Genomic DNA, 13,130 nt, shown 5'->3' on the forward strand with positions numbered 1-13,130 from the left:
TGGGTTGAGATCGCAATGTCCGAATGATGCAAAGCAGTGCCGCGGGGGGTTCTGGGTACATTGCGTCACGCACCTCCCCCGCCGTCACAGCAACGGCAGACAATAGATTCGCGCCTTTTTACCTGGGTTACCTGTGCAGACAACATACCACGCCAAGCATGGAGCCCGCTCAGCTCAGCTCACCGTCACCATATGTCTTCCGGGTGCCGGCAAACGTGGGACTGCATTGCTAAACAGCAGCAGCAGATTACTGCCTTTTGGCGGTAGACGGTGCAGCATGAGTAGTAGCCTTCATCGGCGCTCGGGATGCTGGTAGCTGTGGGGCTGGCAGCCGTAGGGCTGCATTGCACCAGCCCCTTGCCTTTTGGCAGTAGATAGTTTATTACGACTGGTAACCGTCCTGTCAGTATTGTCTGCTGAGCATCCAGAAGAGGCCGAGGGCAATCTGGGTGCTCAGCAGATCTGAAAGAAGAGCTTTCCTCAGGTCTGAAAGCAAGTAAATTTAGAGGTTGCCTGAAATGCTCATAGATTATTGTAGCCTGAGCGCCTTTACCAAGCCTTCTGGCTACTGTACAGCAGCAACCCCTTGCCTTTAACCGTCCTCGTTGGACAATGATGGTTACCAGTCGTAGTATACTATTTGCTGCCAAGTATTGTCTGCTAAGCACCCAGAAAAGGCCGAGGGCGATCTGGGTGCTGGCAGACATGTGGCTGGCACACGTGGAGCTACATTGCTACACAGCAGCAACCCCTTGCCTTTAACCGTCCTCGTTGGACAATGATGGTTACCAGTCGTAGTATACTATTTGCTGCCAAGTATTGGCTGCCAAGCACCCAGAAAATGCCGAGGGCTATCAGTCATGCTGCACTGTCGTCTTAAGATGTAAAAAATAGATTTGTGTTTTATTCATTTCCTTCCCCCCTCCCTCCGTCAAATCAACGGCCCGCTAAACCCAGGCTTAGGAGTTCAATCTCTGGGGGGGGGGGGCATTCTGTGTGACAGTTGTTTGTATTTCTCCCTGATGCACAGCCACCTTTCTTGATTTTAATTCCCTGTACCTGTACGCCATGTCGTCAGTCGCCCGCCCCTCCCTCCCTCCCTTCCTTCTTCCCCTGGTCTTTAGATACTAGTTTCGCGCCTTTTTTCAGACCAGACGCCATAGCTAGCACTGGGATCATGGAGCCCGCTCAGATCACCGCGGCAATTATGAGCACTATGAACACCACGCGCATTGTCCTGGAGTATATGCAGAGCCTGGACATGCCAAAGCAAAACCAGGAGGACCAGCTGAGGAGGAGGAGGCGATTGCAGCGCGGCGACGATAGTGATGAGGAAATTGACATGGACCTCTCACAAGGCACAGGCCCCAGCAATGTGGAAATCATGGTGTTACTGGGGCAGGTTCATGCCATGGAACGCCGATTCTGGGCCCGGGAAACAAGCACAGACTGGTGGGACCGCATCGTGTTGCAGGTCTGGGACGATTCCCAGTGGCTGCGAAACTTTCGCATGCGTAAGGGCACTTTCATGGAACTTTGTGACTTGCTTTCCCCTGCCCTGAAGCGCCAGAATACCAAGATGAGAGCAGCCCTCACAGTTGAGAAGCGAGTGGCAATAGCCCTGTGGAAGCTTGCAACGCCAGACAGCTACCGGTCAGTCGGGAATCAATTTGGAGTGGGCAAATCTACTGTGGGGGCTGCTGTGATCCAAGTTGCCAGGGCAATGAGAGGCCTGGTGATATCAAGGGTAGTGACTCTGGGAAACGTGCAGGACATAGTGGATGGCTTTGCTGCAATGGGATTCCCAAACTGTGGTGGGGCGATAGACGGAACCCATATCCCTATCTTGGCACCGGCGCACCAAGCCACCGAGTACATAAACCGCAAGGGGTACTTTTCAATGCTGCTGCAAGCCCTGGTGGATCACAAGGGACGTTTCACCGACATCAACGTGGGCTGGCCGGGAAGGGTACATGATGCTCGCGTCTTCAGGCACTCTCTTCTGTTTCGAAAGCTGGAGGAAGGGACTTTCTTCCCGGACCAGAAAATAACCATTGGGGATGTTGAAATGCCTATCGTGATCCTTGGGGACCCAGCCTACCCCTTAATGCCATGGCTCATGAAGCCATACACAGGCAGCCTGGACAGGAGTCAGGACCTGTTCAACTACAGGCTGAGCAAGTGCCGAATGGTGGTGGAATGTGCATTTGGGCGTTTAAAAGCACGCTGGCGCAGCTTACTGACTCGCTGTGACCTCAGCGAAAAGAATATCCCCATTGTTATTGCTACTTGCTGTGCGCTCCACAATATCTGTGAGAGTAAGGGGGAGACATTTATGGCGGGGTGGGAGGTAGAGGCAAATCGCCTGGCCGCTGATTACGCGCAGCCAGACACCAGGTCGGTTAGAGCAGCACAGCAGGGCGCGGTGCGCATCAGAGAGGCTTTGAAAACTAGTTTTGTGACTGGCCAGGATACGGTGTGAAACTTCTGTTTGTTTCTCCTTGATGAAATCGCAGCCCCCCCACGCACCCGGTTAACTTTACTACCCTGTAAACCAACCACCCCACCCTCCCCTACCCTACCCTCTTCAAGCACCACTTGCAGAGGCAATAAAGTCATTGTTACTTCACATTCATGCATTCTTTATTAATTGAGCACACAACTAGGGGGATAATTGCAAAGGTAGCCCGGGATGGGTGGGGGAGGAGGGAAGGAAAAGGACACACTGCACTTTAAAACTTTAAAACTTATTGCTGTGGAAATCCTCTAGGGTGGAGTGATTGGGTGGCCGGAGGCCCCCCCACCGTGTTCTTGGGCGTCTGGGTGAGGAGGCAATGGGACTTGGGGAGGAGGGCTGGTGGTTACAGAGGGGCTGTAGCGGCGGTCTCTGCTCCTGCTGTTGGTTACAGAGGGGCTGTAGCGGCGGTCTCTGCTCCTGCTGTTGGTTACAGAGGGGCTGTAGCGGCGGTCTCTGCTCCTGCTGCCTTTCCTGCAGCTCAACCATACGCAGGAGCATATCACTTTGATGCTCCAGCAGCCGGAGCATCGACTCTTGCTTTCTGAGTACAAGCTGACGCCACTTCTCCTCTTCAGCCCGCGTTTCAGCACGCAAACTCTGCTCTTCAGCCCGCCACCTCTCCTCTCGCTCATATTGGGCTTTTTTAAAATCAGTCATTGACTGCCTCCACGCATTCTGCTGTGCTCTGTCAGCGTGGGAGGCAGTCTGTAGTTCAGTGAACATTTCGTCACGTGTCCTTCGCTTCCTTCTTCGAATATTCACTAGCCTCTGCGAAGGAGAAACATTTGCAGCTGGTGGAGGAGAAGGGAGAGTTGTTTAAAAAAGATACATTTTTGAGAACAATGGGTACACTCTTTCACGTTAGATTTTGCTGTTCACATCACACAGCACATGTGCTTTCGTTACAAGGTCGCATTTTTCCTCTTATATTGAGGGACTGCCGGTTTGGTGTGAGAGATCACTCACGCAGTGCCAGGCCACAGATTTCAGCTTGCAGGCAGCCATGGTAAGACACAGTCTTTGGGCTTTTTTAACCTTGTTAACAAGTGGGGATGGTTTAAAACAGTACTGCTCTCATTAACCATACCAAGCACCCGTTGGGTTGGCCATTTAAAATGGGTTTGCAATGTAAAAGGAGGGGCTGCGGTTTCAGGTTTAACATGCAGCACAAACCCAACTAACTCCCCTCCCCCACACACCCAATTCTCTGGGATGGTCACTTCACCCCTCCCCCCCACCGCGTGGTTAGCAGCGGGGAATATTTCTGTTCAGCAGAGCAGGAAGGGGCACCTCTGAATGTCCCCTTAATAAAATCGCCCCATTTCAATCATTAAACACGCTTGTTTTTAAACCATGTGTAATATTTACAAAGGTACACTCACCAGAGGTCCCCTGTGTGCCCACAGGGTCTTGGGTGAGTTCGGGGGTTACTGGTACCAGGTCCAGGGTGACAAACATATCCTGGCTGTTGGGGAAACTGGTTTCTCCGCTTCCTTGCTGCTGTGAGCTATCTATGATGTTCTCTCCATCCTCATCTTCCTCGTCCGCCGAACCCGCTTCCCTGTCTCCAGTGAGGGACTCATAGCACACGCTTGGGCTACTGGTGGCTGCACCCCCTAGAATGGCATGCAGCTCCTCGTAGTAGCGGCATGTTTGCGGCTCAGCCCCGGACCTTCCGTTTGCGTCTCTGGCTTTGTGGTAGGCTTGCCTTAGCTCCTTAATTTTCACGCGGCACTGCTGTGCGTCCCTGTTATGGCCTCTGTCCTTCATGGCCTTGGAGATCTTTTCTAATGTTTTGCCATTTCTTTTACTGTTTCGGAGTTCGGCCAGCACTGCTTCATCTCCCCAGATGGCGATCAGATCCCGTACCTCCCGTTCGGTCCAGGCTGGAGCTCTTTTGCGATCCTGAGACTGGGACTGGGACTCCATCACGGTTACCTGTGCTGATGAGCTCTGCATGGTCACCTGTGCTCTCCACACTGAGCAAACAGGAAATGAAATTCAAACGTTCGCGGGGCTTTTCCTGTCTACCTGGCCAGTGCATCTGAGATGAGAGTGCTGTCCAGAGCGGTCACAATGAAGCACTGTGGGATAGCTCCCGGAGGCCACTAATGTCGAATTCCGTCCTCACTACCCAATTCCGACCCCCATAAGGCCGATTTTATCGCTAATCCCCTCGTCGAGGTGGTGTAAAGAAACCGGTTTAAAGGGCCCTTTAAGTCAAAAGAAAGGGCTTCGTCGTGTAAACGTGTCCAGGCTTAAGTCGACTTAACGCAGCTAAAGTCGACCTAAACTCGTAGTGTAGACCAGGCCTGAGTGTATCTCTACACTGCAATTAAAAATGAGCTGCTAGCCTGTGCCAGCTGACTTGGACTAAGGGGCTGTTTAACTGCGGTGTAGACGTTCGGGCTCAGGATGGATCCTGGACTCTAGGACCCTGCAAGGTGGGAGGGTTCCAGAGCTTGGGCTGCAGCCTGAGCCAGACTGTCTATATCACAATTAAACGGCCCCTTAGCCCGAGCCCTGCAAGCCTGAGTCAGCCGGCATGGGCCAGCTGCGGGAGTCTAATTGCAGTGTAGACATATCCTGAGTGCCTACCAGCACTTTAAAGTGGGGACATAAAGATCTGTCTCTCTCTCCCTCCCACCCTTTACCCCACTGTGAGCAGGGACTGGCCGTAATTAATTATTTTTTTTAATGTGGTGTTATTGTGGGTAGGCTAGGTCAGAAAAATAAAGATGTATGGGTTATTCAGGTTAGACAAATATAGAGAGATTTGTGTGTATTTGGAAACAAATGTACAGCTCTAGTAACTATGAGGGGTTTTGTACATGTCTACACAGGTCTAACTAAACTTCCACAGTTCTGTCCCAGCATTGTACTGAACCCACTGTAAAACCCTGGATTGATTTGTTTTTCTTTTTGGGAGGATCATAGAATATCAGGGTTGGAAGGGACCTCAGGAGGTCATCTAGTCCAACCTTCTGCTCAAAGCAGGACCAATCCCCAGATTTTTGCCCCAGATCCCCAAATGGTCCCCTCAAGGATTGAACTCTCAACCTTGGGTTTAGCAGGCCAATACTCAAACCACTGAGCGAGCGATCCCTTCCCCCTGAGGAGTGCTGCAGTCTCTTACTATTATTTCAAAGCCCTGAGCAGATCAGGAAAGTGGTTTAAAGCTTCTATAGCATTTATTGGAAATGACATAAAGGTAAAAATCAATAATGTATTTTTTATTTTAATCCTGGGATCTTCCCACTCCTGTTTGTGTAAATCAATCAACCAAATAATTAAAAATTAGCAAATGGCACGTTATGTGCCCATAATTAAAAGTTGTTCCCACAAAACAGATACTAAAGATTTGTGCAATGGTTGTATAGTTGGAAACTAAAATAACACTTGTTTATCTACATAAAGAATTTTGAACAATCTTAGTAAGTAATAGATACAATAAATTGAAAATATAATTAACAGAAGTGGGCCAAATATTTATTAATAATGTGCCCACAATTACCAAAAACTTTGTTTTACACTGGAGTCTCCTGCAAAACAATAGAGCCTACAGCAACTCATTGTTAACACAACATGTTGCATGTGTTTTTCTATGCTGCTGCTGACGGATATCAACGATAGTCTTATGGTTAAAGCATGAGATTGAGAATTAGGAAACCTTGGTTCAATTTTAAGCTCTTCCACATACTTCTTGTGTGACCTCAGGCAAGTCACAAAATGTTTTTGCCTTTCGTTCCCCACTGGTAAGAAGGGGATAATATACTTGTCTCTTTGTCTGGGCTATTTAGAGTGGAAGCTCTTTAGAGCAGGGATCATCTTTTACTATGTATTAGTATCCTGATATTATTTGGGACCACTAAGTGCTACTGTAATTTAAATAATTATTAGTGGTAAATAGCACAATTATTCTCCTTTGGCTTTGTCCCACAGCTTGCCAGACATACCTATGTCTGCTTGTCCTATGGCAGCATCCCTGCTTTTGCTAACTGTACACGTCTGTACATGAATGGATGCTATGTTGATGATGTACCATCTGAGCAAGTAGATGATACTGAAAAGTGATTTGTGTCAACTTTTGCAGTGCTGTATGCTGGTAAGGGCAAAATATAGCACAGCAGATGCCATGGGACATCTGGAATGAGAGTTTAGTTAAAACAGGAAGTTAAGGTTCTGGTATTGCTTGAAGGGCGACAGAATAGAAGGACCCCTTTTATAGCTAATAATGTCTTGCTGTCATTGCAGGTGTTCCTATCTTTTATTGCTGCTACTTCTCCTTTCCTCTTGACTCCTTTGAATTGATGGAAACCTTTTTGGGGGGGCTGTTTCTGTACTGGTAGAAGTACTCCGCAGAGTTCCCAGGCACACCCTCTTTTCTGGTGATTATCCCTCAAAAAGGAAAGCAGAAAAAAATACTAAATTTCTTCTGATTTGTAAATACAGTACAAGTAAACAAAGTACATTTAGCAATGTTCATCAATGACAGTTTATCTACAGGGTTTCTCATCTGTCTCATCATAGACTTCAGTGAGAGTTGAGGGCATTCAGCATCTCACAGGTTTGGGACCTTGATACACACAATTTGTTGCACAAAATGCCTCTTGTGATAAAATCTTACAAATCCTCATGGATGAATGTTTGTTGCCTTACTGCAGAAATGTCAAAAACTGAGCTGTCACCTGCCATTGTGTTACAGTGAACTCAACAGTGTTTACTGAGATCTCAAGCTTTCCTCCAAGCCCACTCAACATTAAATACAGAGAGAAAAGGAGTTATCTAAAGCTGAACTGAGTAACTTCCTGGAAATATTGTTACTTCTCACGGAGCCAGTTCCCCATGGGTCAATGCGAATTTTGCCACGCCCTTCAATAGCACCAGGATATGGACTTTCTTGAATAGAAAGTATATTGTAGTTTGTAAATCACTTTCCTTTTCTCTGTCCAACTTACTGATATGTTTCTTTGATTTAAACTACATCACAGAGGGAGTATTGAATGTTGTTGAACTGGTTATAATTTATAACAGTGAGATTTAATTTTAATTTGTTTGCACTTTGAAAGTGACTAATAGAATTTTAACAAGTACATAAAGTACAAGGTTAAGGGAGCCGTCTGTTGGTGCTATTTATCTCTAGGACTTCATTGTTGTATGCTGCTTTTACAGTAATTGCTTCAATTCCTTATCACATTTGGTTAGCTGGTGCCATAACTTGTTATTGTCTTAAGAGGTGAATGCTGCAGTCCTTATTTGGGAAAAACTCCCTTGTCTTCAATAGCCATTTCACCAAAGGGGTACAAATCTATCCCTTAATCTGTACTTTATCATAGGGGTTCCCAGGCTTTTTCCCCTGAGGCCCACCTGTGCAACTGAAATAGGCACTGTGGCCCACTATTAACGCTTCCCACTGCTTTCCAGGATTGAAGACTGGGGGATGGGGGATGCCAGGGTAGGGCCGTGACTTGAGCTGTTTGCGGGGTAGATGAACCTTTAAATTATGCCCCCCACTATCAGCGTATACAGTTTGATAGTGTCCCCTCCCACCTTGCCCACCAGGCAGGCAAGTCATTGTTCCCTCAGGCTGATCAAATGGAAAATCAGGCAAGGGGTGGCCGAGCACACAGCCTGGCCTTCCCAGGCTGCCATGTGTCCACCTGGGAGAGGGGCATTGAGGGGCACGTGCGGCCCCTCACCTCAGCAGGGACCAGAGCCAGTCAGAGGGCGAAGGGGCCAGGCAGGTTCCACAGCCAGCCCCTGCCGACACCGTCCACCTCAGCAGCCTGCTGAGTGCCTTGAGCTCGTCACCTGGCAGCGCTGCCCCAGTCACCCATCCAGCATCCTGGGATACCTCAGACACCCTCTGCCGGTGAATGAGGGAAGGGCTTGGGGGCTGCCAGTGCTGTACAGAGGCAGGCACTTGGACCGGACCTGGCCGTTACCTAGAATTAAGACTGCGCGCTTGTCACGGAAATCACGGATTCCGTGACTTTCCTGTACCTCCATGACTTCTGCAGCCAGCAGGTGTGACTGACCCCAGGGCCGCCCAAGCAGCCTGGTGCCAGATGCACCCCCCCACACACAACAGTGGTGGTCCCGGGCCGCCCCCAGCCAGCAGCAGCGCAGCGGTCCCCAGCCCGTGGGGCTATCCCCCGCCAGCAGCAGTGGATCCATCCCCTGTCAGCAGCGGCGGTCCCATGTTGCGCCTCCCCCCGCCCAGCACCAGCGGGTGCCCAAGCAGGTGCCTCGGAGCCCCCACCCTGAGCACCAGAGGGCACCCCAGAGCCCCCCCAGCACCAGTATGTGCCCCAGAGCCCCCCTTCCAGAGCAGCAGATTTAGTTAAGGGTGTGTAGTATAAGTCATGGACAGGTCACAGGCCTGTTTATTTATTTTTGTTTATTGCCCATGACCTGTCCATGACTTTTACTAAATCTTAGCCTTACCTATAATGATCCTGATCATGGCATTGTCCAGGAGGAAACAGAGCGGTACCATCGAGCCCTTGTCCTAGGGGCAGGCTGTGGGGCTGATACTTCAGGGGGCCTGCCAGCCATGAATCTCAGGGTGCAGTGACTCGGAGTGGAAACAGCTGCGAACTCTCCAGTCTCCTCCAGCTGTCCCAAGAGCTGCTGCCTCAGGGGGCCAGCTTCTTCTCCTTGCCCTCCCCACACTGCCCAGCGGCTTCGCTTTGCCCTCTGCCACCTACCAGGGCACTGAGTGCATCTGGCCCTGGGGAGGGGCCATTGCTGGCAGCCACTCTGTTGCTGTCCACTTTACAATACCAACCCCCCCCCCCCCCCATGCCCTTACCAAACTCCACCCATGGCTGTGCCAGTGGACCACCCAGGACTGTGTCGCGGCCCACTTTTGGGCCGCAACCCACAGTTTGGAACCCCTCCTGTATCTCACATCGCCCTCTATGCTTGGAATATCCTCCCTGATTCTGTGTGTCATGTAACCTCACTCTTCCCCTTCAGACCCCTCCTGAAGGCTCATTTATTTTGGTTAGCCTTCCAGCTCTTGCTAAACCCCACCTTTGTCTTTTCCCCCAGCTGTGTTCCCTCACGCTATGATATACTAACTCCAAATAAAACAGAAATGAACAAGATAAGTGTATCTCCATCTTACTATTGTAGCCTTCCTCCTTCCCATAGCCCCCTGGGATTTCTTTGCTGTGTTTTTGTGTCTAATTCAGATTGACAGCTCCTTTGTAACGTGGACTGCTTTGCCTTAATTGTCTGTAGAGCATCGTGTACATTTTTAGCTCTGTAGAAATAATAATCTTTCAAGATTTTCTAAGGAAATAGCAGTGCAAAATATTTTCATTGACTGTAATAAAGTAGCTGAGAATGTTAATTTATATTGAGAGCAACTTTCTATGTATTTGTACAGACCTAGTGCATAGGGGCTTCTGTGACGGGGGCTTCTGGATGCTGAGGGAAGTATAAATATTATCAAGACTATTTTAGAGTTCTTTATGTTTAGTCAATACAATCTCTAGGATTAGTAAATAATTTCTTTCCAGTAGCTGAGATTGATATGTTTATAGGGTGACCAGACGTCCTGATAAAATTGGGACCGTCCTGATTTTTAGGTGTTTGTCCCGTGTCCCGACCGATCTTTGGTCGGGACGCAATTTGTCCCGATATTTCGCTCCGCCGGCAGTTTTTTTTTCCCCCCCCCCTCCGCTGGCAGCACTCGGCTTTTTTTTTTTTTTTTTGTTCCGTCAGCGGACCCCTCTCCCCCTCCCCCGTGTCCCGATATTTTCTTCCTCCCATCTGGTCACTCTATATGTTTAGGAATGGAAACTGTTCCAGTGACCATGGTTTAACAGTACTAATACATATTGTTTCTGCATTATTATGTAGGTGTTCTTACAGAGGCAATGAGTTCTCCAGTGCAAGAGCCAGATGTGTCACCTTATACGCAGTACAGCAGTATGCCGTTCCCCCCAGTTCAGCCTCAGATTTCATCACCACCTTACTATTCCAACCTTGGCTTTTACCCCCAGCAGCCTGAAGAATGGTATTCCCCTGGAATGTATGAACTCAGGAGAATCCCCTGTGAGAACTTTTTCACAAGAGAGACAGAACTAGCGGATATACCTGTAGCCAAGAAGTCGAGACTGGGCCACTCCACGGGAAGAGTGAAAGGAGAAGAGCTATGTGTTGTGTGTGGTGACAAAGCATCTGGATACCACTATAATGCTCTGACTTGTGAGGGGTGCAAAGGTAGGACAAAATATGAATGAATCTGTCACAAAATAAGTTGGGGAAATGGATATTTATTTCTGAAATGTCATTTTGTCTTAATTGGAAAGCTCTTTCAAGTGCTTACCCTTTGTAAATCTTTGGATTGAATGCACGGTTATTAACTGGCTAGGTGGTAGTATTGTTGAAAAGGATCTGGGGGGGGGTATAGTGGATCACAAATTGAATATGGGTTAACAAGGTGATGCAGTTGCTAAAAAGGCCAATATCATTCTGGGTTGTATTAACAGGAGTGTTGTATGTATGTAAGACACAGGAGGTAACTGTCCCACTCTCCTTGGCACTGGTGAGGCCTCAGCTGGAGAATCGTGTCCAGTTCTGGGCACCACACTTCAGGAAAGATGTGGGCAGAGCCCAGAGGAGAGCAACAAAAATGACAAAAGTTTTAGAAAACCTGACCTCTGAGAAAAGGTTAAAAGATTGAGCATGTTTAATCTTGAGAAAAGAAGGCTGAGGGGGGGACCTGATAACAATCTTCAAATATGTTAACGGCTGTTATAAAGAGGACAGAAATTAATTGTTCTCCATATCCACGGAAGGTAGGTAGCACAACAATAATGGGCTTAATCTGCAGCAAGGGAGATTTAGGTTAGATATTAGGAAAGTCTTTCTAACTCTAAGGGTAGTTAAGCTCTGGAATAGGCTTCCAAGGTAGGTTGTGGAATCCCCATCATTGGAGGTTTTTAAGAACAGGTTAGATAAACACCTATCAGGGCTGGTCTAGGTTTATTTGGTCCTGCCTCAGCGCAAGGGGCTGGACTTGAGGACTTCTCAAGGTCTCTTCCAGTCATACATTTCTATGATTCTATGATTATTTTTCCTGGGACACACTGGTAGTTTCATTCCTTTGTGGATATAGAGTATACATTGCCTTGCAGCAGTGTTGACTGTCAAAGCAAAAGTATTCGTCCACCTAAACCTATCATCCAGCAATCAATCATCGTCGTCGTCAGCAGCAAAACAAACCATTGATTTAAAATAAGCACTATCCCTGGTCAAGCCTCCATAATTTCTGAGTTTGGATCAGCAAATATTCTTTAAGCCCCCCTCCCCACAAAAAGTTTAATCTGTAGAGTATTACATTTCATCTCTTTCATTTCTTGAGAAGGCAGCATGAGGATACACTGAGCAGCTGAAAGGACTGGTAATAGTATAAGAGCTTTTCACTTCTATGTTGTCAGTTCAGCATCTAATCCAAGTCAGTAGTGACTGAAAGTGGTCACCATCTGATGGCTTGTTGGTGGCCTATGGGAAATGCATGGGTGCAATTAAAAAGTTCTTTCCAGTGCGAGGACTAGTAACAGTCATCATTTTAATATAATTTTATAAGGAATACCTCTTAAATTGATCAAATCTCTAAAACTAGAATGAACATTTTAAGTGTGCCCACTGTATTAGACTGGTTTCCAGTGAACAGTGCCCGCACGTGGCAAAAAAAGCCCCTCACCGTTATTAGTGATCTGTTGGTGGTGGTTTCAGCAGAGAGGACAAGGACATAGCAGCTAAATAACTTTTACTCCTAGAGGTGGTTCTTCCAGGGCACGTTGGTAGGTAATTGCATCAAATAAAGGAATGATCCTTCCCTGCTACATAAGTCAACACTCTTGAGCCCAATAACTTGTGGATGGAACTATGTGTATCTTTTAGAAAAACATCCAGTCTTGATTTAAAGACTCTAAGTGATGATAAGTTTACTACCTCCCTTGGTAAGCTGTTCCAGTGGTTAATTGTCCTCACTATTAAATGGCTTTTACTAAATTACATTTATAATTTTTTTACAGCAGTTATAATTAGACACTGTGGAAAAACCATGGTAAAAACTAAAAACATTTTGGGCCAAAGTCATTCCAAGTACAACTCCCATGTAAGTGTTGGGATCAATGGTCACAGTAAATGTATTCATTCAGGTCTCCTTGTTGATTTTACTTAAATCATTCTGTGAAACCATTATATTACTGTTTTATTGGGATAATTCATTTTGTGTTTTCACTTTTTCATGGCTGCAACATCAGTTACAGAGGAAAGCACAACCCTTGATCAAAGACTGTAAAAGTTGAATTATTTAAGGTTAATGTATTATGTTTCTGCAATAAACCTTAGAATGGCTTAAAGCAATAGTAAGATGATGTGTAAGTAAGAGGCGAACAATTCTGTTTGAAAAGCCAGATAGGATGTTTTAATGGTCTTAGCATTCTGCCTATCTGGTGCCCTTCACCCCAGAGGTGGCTGCATTTCAGTGATACTAAATGTGTGGAGTTAAGCACTTTGGGCTCCTTCCGAATGAAAGGCTCTATATAAAAGTAAGATATTACTATCGACATTAATCTACAGTTTGAAT

The 13,130-nt window shown here is 47.3% G+C and overlaps 1 protein-coding gene across 2 annotated transcripts in view; it reads left to right on the plus strand.

Annotated features, from left to right (window-relative positions):
- The window catches only part of NR1H4 (nuclear receptor subfamily 1 group H member 4), a 64,948-nt gene that overhangs the window by 13,050 nt on the left and 38,768 nt on the right, over nucleotides 1–13,130 (plus strand). For both annotated transcript variants that reach the window (XM_065420536.1, XM_065420544.1), the window contains exon 2: nucleotides 10,391–10,753. In XM_065420536.1, the coding sequence (XP_065276608.1) occupies nucleotides 10,391–10,753 (363 nt within the window). The remainder of the gene's footprint in view (nucleotides 1–10,390; nucleotides 10,754–13,130) is intronic.

The sequence above is a fragment of the Emys orbicularis genome, chromosome 1 (assembly GCF_028017835.1).
Source record: "Emys orbicularis isolate rEmyOrb1 chromosome 1, rEmyOrb1.hap1, whole genome shotgun sequence".
Classification (NCBI taxonomy): Eukaryota; Metazoa; Chordata; order Testudines; family Emydidae; genus Emys; species Emys orbicularis.